General features: G+C 46.7%; 1 protein-coding gene across 2 annotated transcripts; it reads right to left on the bottom strand.

The window, feature by feature from the left end:
* Nucleotides 1-971: 971 nt before the first annotated feature.
* On the bottom strand, nucleotides 972-4,999 carry TMEM74 (transmembrane protein 74). Of its 2 annotated transcripts, none has more exons than XM_060242940.1 (2): nucleotides 4,896-4,999; nucleotides 972-3,461 (listed from the first exon to the last, which is right to left on the bottom strand). In XM_060242940.1, exon 2 carries the CDS (start codon nucleotides 3,282-3,284, stop codon nucleotides 2,364-2,366), a length of 921 nt encoding a protein of 306 aa, XP_060098923.1. In that variant the 5' UTR covers nucleotides 3,285-3,461; nucleotides 4,896-4,999; the 3' UTR covers nucleotides 972-2,363. The 2 variants fall into 2 exon arrangements, with proteins under 2 accessions (XP_060098923.1, XP_060098924.1); XM_060242941.1 differs by having other exon boundaries at nucleotides 4,669-4,928.
* Nucleotides 5,000-9,494: the final 4,495 nt, after the last annotated feature.

Below are 9,494 nucleotides of genomic sequence, written 5' to 3'. Positions count from 1 at the left end.
ACCCCTGGGTTAGAACACTGGACTCAAATCTGGGAGACCTCAGATGGAAGCCCCTCTATCCCATGGGAGCTTGCTGGATGACCTTGTGCTGGTCCTCAGATGCCTCAAAGGGTTGTTGTGAAGATAAAATGGTGGAAAGGAGAACAAGGTCAGCTGATTTAGGTCTCCATTGGAGAGAAAGGCAGGCTTTAAATGAAGTATTAGATGCTCCAGTCTAGGAAAAGGGTCCCCAAGTTGCAGCCTTGCAGTAGAGAGGGTGGCCATCAAGAGCCTGGAAAATATCCCAGGAGGAGATCTTCCAAAGAGGTATAACACAGCACAAGAAAGAAGAGAGTATGTCTTACACACGCATCCTCACAATCCAACATGGATGCAGACTGGCAGTTTTCACATCCAACCAAGGGTTACAAACCAATTCAATAAGGTAACATGGGAAAGCATGCCTTCCTGTGTTACCTTAATTCATTGGTTGATAAATTGGTTGGTAAATTGGTTGAACAACTTGATTGAACTCACTATGAACCTTTCCATGCTTAACAGCAAGCTATGTGCTTTGTGTGCACACCATGTTCGGGGTCAGGTCTGTATAGTGTGCAGGGGGAGGGCAGAGCTGGAATCTTTTTTTTTCTGGGCAACAGGATGGCTCTCTGGGTGCCCTGTTCACAAGCCCCACTGAAATGGATTCGTTTCCATGCACTGGCATTGCCAGACAAGCCCTTCCATTGAAAAGGCAGCCAGCAACAACTCTTTGACTTCACTGCATACTGCCTGGGGGCTTCTTGCATTCCTCCTGTGGTTTTCCAGTTTGCAAAAGCCCAGCCCAGTCTCCTCTTTGGAACTGGCTGTATGTGTCTTATGCAAACTGGAATTTTCTTCCTCTTGCCAAATGCCTGGCTTTAGCATCTTTCTGAAGTACTGGGAAATACCATTTTGGTTGTGCAAATGTCAAGAAAACTAGACATATACAAGCAGGATTTTTACATTATTTTTAAGCTGTCCTTAAAAAAAAAAAACAACAACCCGAAACAGGTTCTATACTCTCAGATTTCTTGGTCTGCCTTGAGGCTTTAAGGACAGGGAAGGACAGAAGTTTAATCAATGCCTCCATCCTTTGGGGGCCTCCAAAGGGAACACTGAGCATAGACAGACTAGGGCATCGAGTCCAATAACATTCCTTGCTGGCCAATCTGAAAACCCTCTGGTTCAAACAGAAGGCTCCCTGCAAATACCAAACAGCAGCCTTGATAACTGATTATTGCCCCCCCCCCACTTTGCATATTACCACATTAGCAGTTACTAACCTTGCACGTGGGCTGATACAGTTTTTACAGCGGCAGTATTAATGCTTTATATGAAGAGTGGGTGGAAAGGGAGGGGGAAGAAATGAACTAGGCAAAAAAAAAAAAAAGCCACAGGCAATATTTTAGCACTCCACGAGAAACTCTGCAAGATCTGGTATTACTCACAAACTTTGGTTATATCTGTAATAAAAATAAAATGTTTGCAGTCCAGCTGCCTGACGACAGTGGGACATCCGCAGCTTTGAAAGGCTTCCTGGGATTTTCCACCGGAGGGACAGCTGGCAATTAATATTCTAAATGCCCCAATTGTCATACATTTCCGTTTCAAATGCAGAAACCCAGTGGCGGACTGGAATCCTAAACGCCTGGACTTGGAAGCAAGGACACCGATTCACACATGAATATTTATCACCGGGGTTTGTGAAGGAGCCATCAGGTATGTGACACCAAAGACAGAGTTTTTGTACCACTTTGCCACAGCTGGCTGCCAGCTATGATGCCATGAGAGTGCGGCATCGAGTGACAACTGGCATGTCCGAATGAGTCATGCAAAAGGCAACTTCGCTCACCGAAGTCTTATTCACACATGAACATACATCACTTGACCATCTCTGCCCCTTCAGGACTTGGTGCCTCGCATCTTAAGGCTGGAGCCCACCCAACTGAAAATGACCGCATGTGAAACACTGCAAGGATGTTTGCTCTCTCATGCTGTCTCCCTGATGGCTCATTCACATGTGCAAGTCACGCAGCTGTTACATGATCATCAAGTAACAATTGTGCCACCATGAACCAGCCCTAAGCCTCGCAGATACCAATGGAATCTACTTCCCAACATGTTTAGGATTTCAGCCCTTTTTTGTCAATCTGAATTCCAACCAGAAAATCAGTATATTTATTCCCTGCCATTGTTTCACCCAAGAATACGTGCCTATATAATACAATACTCCATTTCAGGTTAGGCAACAAATGTTTCTCGCTCGGTGCTGTGAGCCACCTTAAGCATCACCTGCTTTGAACATTATTTCCCTCATTCCATCTTGCCTTAGCATCATGGCTCCCCTAACTGTCTATGGCGAGAGTGTCCTCCTCGACTAAGGATAACTCCATATTATCATTGGCGGCAGATTTCATTCGGAAATTCATGGAGCCGTACAGCCTGGCCGATTCCTTGGAGGAGGCAAACCTGTTCCTTCGGTACAGCTCTCCTTTCCACATTGACATCATGAGCAAACTGGACAACACCACGCCGCCCAGGGTTAAAAGGCAGAGCCCGGCGATCACACACCTATCCAGGTGCGCCCCAATCTTGGCACTCTCATTCTCCAGCCGCTCCATCTCCCTGGCTGCCACCGTGCTGGGGTCCACCATCACATCTCGAGGAACCACGTAGGAAATAATCACCAACAAAATCCCACTGACTAGAAACAAGATGGCACTGATGAAGCCGTAATCTACAGACTTCCCGCCGGCAGCCTCCGAGCTGGTGTCATCCTCTTCCTCAGACACTAATGAAGGGGGATCATGGGGCCATTCCAGGGGCATCTCCCCACATGGATCAGGGTAGGGGAGGAGATCCTGGCCTTGGCAACAGCTCTTGTCAGCAAGACTCCTCCCAAGCGCTAGATTGTTGACGTTTTCGTCCACATGTGTGAAGGAGGTCTCTGATTCGCAGCAGCAGGCTCTCTTTTGGGCTGCCTCCTGTCCTTTGGAGTGGCTGGGATAGCAGATGGTATCCTCTGCTGCAAAGTGTTCCTGGGACAGAGGCGATGGGGAAGTGAAGGAAACAGGGTCCTGACCAGCTGTGGTTGTCTTTTCTGCAGCTTTGCCATGTCTCATAGAACACTCAGCAGCCATGGCTAATGTCCTAGTCCTCTCCTCGTCTTCCCCGGGCTGCTCTTGGCATGGGAGAGCGTGCAAACTCCAGTTCCGGTCTGACTGCTTGCCCTCCTTGGCGAGGTGCAGAAGTTCCAGGCAAGCCATCGGGGTACTCTTCAGACATGCCAGGGGCTACCATCGCTGAATCCATCCGTCACCAAATCCTGCCATTGCTGAAGAACAGCATGGCCCGCAAAGGATCTCTGGCCACTCTTTTCTCTGGGATTCTGTCAGCCACTACCCAATTAAACAAATTCCCTCTGACATCTACTCTTTTCCAATCTGCAAATGCAAAAAAAAAAAAAAAAGGGGGGGGGAGAAAGAGCTTCATCATCATAATACCTTATTAGACAAAGAGAAGTGCAGCAGAAACAGGACTCCAGCTATTAATCTGATGTCTCTCTTTTGTGCGTGGGCTTGTGTGTGTGTGTGTGTGCACACGCGACTGGAGCAGGGCGGGGGGGGGGTATGTGTGTGTGCAGACAACAAACGTGATTGTTTTAATCAAGCACTTAAAGCCGAAATCCTCTTGCTGGTCTCAAATCCATTAGTTAGGCTTTCTAATCAACCTTTGACATTGCTATCCAATTATGGAAATAATCCCTCAGAAATCAAAGGAAGGCAGAAACACCCACGTTGCCCTTTCCGCCCTGAGCCCTACGGAGGGGCAATACCCAAGAGGGTTTAAATTTCAAAGAGCAACCCGACAGAAGCTCTAAACTCCGCAATCCACCCTCTAATTAGGAAGGAGGAGGCAAATCCCTTGTAGTTCACTAATCCAGGATCTCTGGGTCTCTTCTGGGAAGCTGATAATCCCAGGGAGAGGAAAAGCAGTACTCCCCCCCCTCCCCCAAGCAGATCTGGGGATTTGATTAAAAACGCTCACCATGAAACTATGCCTCCGTTGATGAAGAATATATTCATTTATTTCATCAAATAAATCAAGGGATAAATTTAATCAAGTGACGGTGGCTCAGTGGTAGAGCATCTGCTTGGTAAGCAGAAGGTCCCAGGTTCAATCCCCTGGCATCTCCAACTAAAAAGGGTCCAGGCAAGTAGGCGTGAAAAACCTCAGTTTGAGACCCTGGAGAGCCGTTGCCAGTCTGAGTAGACAGTACTGGCTTTGATGGACCCAGGGGTCTGATTCAGTATAAGGCAGCTTCATATGTTCATATCCCACCCTCCCCTAGCGGGCTCAGGACGGCTAACGACAGTTAAAAAACCACACAGAATATTAAAAAACAATATACAATCAAATCAATCCCACACATTTTAACCACACAAACATACATACACAGTTTTTTTTTTAAGTGTGTGTATGTGTTTTAAAAGTTTCCCCAGTGCAATTCATCCCATGCAAGAAATTGAGGGCAATGCAAAAAAACCCCCAACCAAACCAGTCCCATGAAAATCAAACCCTGTTACTTTAAAAGATTAAAAAAACAAAAACCAAACAAAAACAGTTTAAAATAAAAAAAAATCCCCGCACCTGGTACTTTCTGACTAGGAGCGGCTGCCTGGGGCGAAGGTAGCTCAGGGCTAAGGCGCAACCCCCTCGCGCGCCGAAGGCGAGGCAGCTCCTCGCGCGAGAGCCTCCCTCTCCTCCATCCCGGCTCTTCCTCCTCCTCCTCCCTGGGGCTTCGCGGCCAAGTGCAGGCAGCCGCCTCGCCGAAGAGGGGCTCTGCCCGTCCCCGCAGCGCCCGCCCCTGCCCCTACCTCTGCCCATCCGTCGGCAGCCCTGGGCGGGACGGCGGCTGCCAATCCGGCGCCGGTCCGCCAAAGTCTCCGAAAGAAGCACTTGTTGTAGCCCGCCACGCTTTGCAGCGCTCCGGCTTCCCTCGGGGCTCAGGGCGGGGGGAGCCGGCGAGCGGGCTGGGGCGGGGCTGGCAGGGAGGAGCCCACTTCCAAGGCATTATGGGAGATGTAGTCTTTCCACGTGCGTGAAGGGCTGGGGAGGGGGGTCAGCTTGCCGTGTCAAGTTCTTGGTAAGCCTGGCAAAGGGCCCCCAGGGCTGAACCTACGGTTGCCAGCTCCAGGTTGGAAAATCCCTGGAGATTTGGGGAGTGGGGTCTGGGGAGGGCTAGGTTTGGGAAAGGGAGGGACTTCGGTGGGGTATGATGCCATAGAGGCCACCTCCAAAGCAGCCATTTCCCCCAGGGGAACTGATCTCTCGTTTGGAGATCGACTGAAATCTCAGGGACTCTCCATCCACTACCTGGAGGCTGGCAACCCTAGATGAGCCCCCGTATTTTCAGAGCAAAGATTAAGCTACATGGGACTCTTAATCAAGAAGAGAGGTACTTGGAACATGTGCAGAGTGCTTTCAGGTAATAGCCAGTCATGACCTATGTAAGGCTTCAAGAAGATAAATTCCAGACAGAAACGCTACTGCAGGTTTTTGGAGAGGAAGGAAGAAAGAATAAATAAGATTCAGAAGGAATGGAAAATAGTATTTCTAATAAAACGTTTTTAAAGGAGTTTTTGTTGTGTTATTGTCTATCTTTCTGTCTCAGAAAGAGTTGTAGTGAACACAAGCGGCACAGGATTCTTTTTACCTTTGATGCACAAAAGGCTGCTTAATTTGTATACATCAGGGCTTTTTGGTAAAAAAAAAAAAGCCCAGGATGAACTCATTTATGCCACACCATTGTTTCACACAGGGCTTTTTGGTAGAAAAAGTCCAGCAGGAATGTATTTGCATATTAGGCCACACCTCGTGATGCCAAGTCAGCCGGATCTGCGTTTCTGTGTGTTCCTGCTCAAAAAAGGTCCTGGTATATACTTTCCTGAGAGTAAGCCTCATTTAATAGACCTGAGTAGAACCGTTTAGTAGTCCTGCTAAGACTTGCTAAGTTAAAGAGTATCTTTCTGCTGCCTCTCTTTGTACATTCACACATGTTCTGACTGCTTGAATACATTTGTGTACTCAGTATGTGGCTGAGTCTTATCGTTTCTTGGAGGAAGGTGAAAAGCGAGATTGGTGTTTTTTTTTTGGCAACACAATGCAAACACATGTGAGACATTATTTACAGTGAATTGCTTTTGAGAGTTTTTAGGGCAAGGAAAAAGGGCAAGGTCAGGAAATTAGAAGCCAGTCGTTTTCATTGACTTCTCCTCCTCCAGTTCCAGGTCTGCAAGAAATGGCCTTTCACATTCTTCCTTTGTTTCCAGGTGGTGAATAAGGAAGTGGTATTCACAGACCATTTCGTCCCCTCCTGCGATGGTGTAAATTTGTTCTGTCAAAGAAGTTGGCAGTGGAGGGGGTGAGAAAAAATGCATAGCGACATGGAGCCCTTGGGCAACTGCAAATAGCACTGCCTAAAAAATGAATCAAATCAATGAAGGAAGGAAACAGTGTGACTTACAGAGCAGCCTTCCCCCCTCCCTTCTGTCTTTCTGTTTTATTTTAGGACATTCACACATGCATGAGCGTCACTCTGTGACTGCTCAAAAGCATGTGTGGACTGCCCGTCAAGTGAGACAGGCAGTGGGCTACGTTGTGATGGCATCTGGCTCACTTATGGGCCACATAACTGTGTGGTGGTCAGAACACTGCCTCTTATCTGCTTTCTGGGCTGAGGGGGGTGTTCTGACCACCACTACTCATGGGACATTTTTCTGCCTCTGATCCAGTAGAGAAATGTCTTGTATTGCAGATGCCTGGGCAGAAATTTCCCTATTGGATTTTGGGTGCTTGTGCTTGCAAACCTGTGAGATGCAACTGAGAAATTTCTTGCATTTGCAAGCTAGTGTATCCTGCCCACCCACCAGGTTTCATAATATTTCTCTGAGTTATGAACTCCTGTGCCAAACACAGGCTTTAAACTAGGCAGATCAGTAGCCTCCCTCTTTCCCACTGATTCTACTGGAGAAGGATAGGAGCCCTCTTAGGCCTGATTGCGTGATCTAGACTTGCATCACACACACATTAGGAAGAATGGTAGGCTACAGCCCTTCCCTATCAGGTGAATTCAGCGGGGTTTTGCATCTGGAAAGTGCATCATAGCTCAATATTTTGTGATAATGCAAGAACCCAGATCAGTTCCCACAGCCTTTCCTCTAGACCGGTATGGCCGAACTTCCTTAATGTAAGAACCACATAGATTAAATGTCAGATGTTTGAGAGCCACAAGACTTGAACATCAGATGTCTGAGAGCTGGAAGGAAGGAAAGTAGATTGGGGGGGAGAGGTAGAAAGAAAGCAGCTTTAAATCTAAATGCCTTCTCCAAGCCAGCTGACAGGGCAGTGCGAAAAGAGCCACATGTGGCTCCTGAGCCACAGTTTGGCCACCCCTGCTCTAGACCACAGCTCACAGAGACCTACTTTTGTGCTTGGTAGTGAAAAGTGCTGTCAAGTTGCAGATGACTTGTGGAGGTTCTGACATCATAGCATGGTGGCAGAAGAATATCCAGGAGAATGGGTATGTTTCCTTTTCTGGGTCTTGTGACCATATTTGGTCAAGAAAGTGGGAGCTGCTGACATACCTGTATATCCATTTTACCACTGGGTTATTTCTTCACTCCATTGTGTTAAGGTACATCCTGAAGGAAATGAGCTTGTTGCCTTGGAAGGACAATCTTGTTTTGAAAGCCAGAAATACTGAAAACAAAAAAATGGTAGGTATAAATAATTTGCTGGTATACACTGTGGGGGGAAATGTGGTACTCTTTTATGTTCAACGAACATCAGAGCTTATAGCACAAGATAAATATTTGGACAACTTTCTCTGCTAAAGAAAGGTTCTAAATAGTTGGATGTTCAAAGCAGCCTGAATTGACAGCTACACTTATTTAGTAATCGAAAGAGAAGAAAAAACCTAGCTGTACTTTGGATGCCCTCGCGAGTGTATAATTTCCTTTTATCTGCCATGCATTAAGAAAATTCACAATATGTGGATTCTTTTCCAGAGGGGGAAAAATGAAGCTAGCATCTTACACTGCGACTGGTGACTTAGGCATGTACGTGCATTGCAAATTGCTTCTGTTTTTGGCAAATGGGAATATACTTATAACAATCAGGATTTCTGGAGTGGGGGGACAGAGCGTTCCTGTCACAAATCAAAGCAAACTCTTTAATGAAATAAATGCTTTAAAGAAAGGAGGGAGTGAAGGATATCCAAAATCACAAATGGACGCATTACTATAATGGATCAGTGAATTTAATAACCATGCATTATAGTACATATTTTACATTGATGTCCCACTTGGAGCTGTCCATAGTACTGATCCCATCACTGTTAACACCGGCTACATCTTGCCATCCGAGTAATGGGTTTCAGACCCTGACCTGGATGGCCCAGGCTAGCACCAATCTCATCAGATCTCAGAACCTAAGCAGAGCCACTCCTGGTTAGTATTTGGATGCGAGGCCACCATGGAATCTCAGGGTCTCTATGCAGAGGAAGGCACTGATAACTCACCTCTGATGGTTGACATCGTAGGTTTGCAAAACAAGAGTCTAACACTCTTGTTTTGCAAACCTTTGATGTCAACCATCAGTCGGCTGCAACTTGACTCTATTTTACACACACACACAAACACACACTGGGTTTCAGAAGATTTTCTGGAAACAGATTAAAGACTGATCGTAACTCCAGAGGAGTATGTTTATTGGATAACTTCTATCTCAATCAGGTTCCACCTATATCTTTCTGCTTTGCATTTTTTAAGCTTTGACATCCTTTCCTTGAACAGCTGCTGCATATTCATAACAATGCCAAATTGCTGTTCTGCAAAGCAGAGGTTGAAGAGAGAAAGGAAACAAAGTGTAGTTGCCTAGTAACTTCAAGACATTGTCTTCAGACGCTTCTGGTCTGATGCTGTGCTTTCCCCTGGGCAGCAATGTAGCAAGTGGAGTTAGCCACAGCCATGAAGAGAAGGATACAATGGAGAAGACTAGCTTTGACTGTCAACAAGAAGCTGTGTCCTTAGCAACACAGGAAAACAAGGCACAGGATGGAACTGGCTGCTTTTTAGCCGGAATTACTGGGTTCTTCAACAACCCTTCTTTCCTCCAGTTCTGATTTGTCTAGTAAGTAAGACAGAAGAGATCAAACTTTCTGGAGGCATTTCTTGACATCCTATGATGAAATAACCATATTTATAAAGTTTGATTATATCTATAGTCAGCTTCATTTCTTATAAGCTTCTCAACTCAATTTTTCCTAAGTAGCTTTTTTTGTGATATGGGAATGTTCCGCCCAGCCCGGGCGGGGACTGCGCGGAGGAGACCCCCCGGCGCCTGCCAGCCGTTCCAAGCCCTTGTCGTCGCCCCAAGAGCCTTCCCCACCTCTCCAAGCCCCCGTGGCGGCCCCA

Source organism: Heteronotia binoei, chromosome 7 (genome assembly GCF_032191835.1).
Source record: "Heteronotia binoei isolate CCM8104 ecotype False Entrance Well chromosome 7, APGP_CSIRO_Hbin_v1, whole genome shotgun sequence".
Taxonomy (NCBI): domain Eukaryota; kingdom Metazoa; phylum Chordata; class Lepidosauria; order Squamata; family Gekkonidae; genus Heteronotia; species Heteronotia binoei.
Note: the sequence above shows the minus strand (reverse complement) of the source record. Positions and strands in the feature narration are given on the sequence as shown.

Coding starts and splice junctions, on each gene's coding strand:
- TMEM74 (XM_060242940.1), bottom strand. CDS start 3,284: ATGGCTTGCCTGGAACTTCTGCACCTCGCCAAGGAGGGCAAGCAGTCA.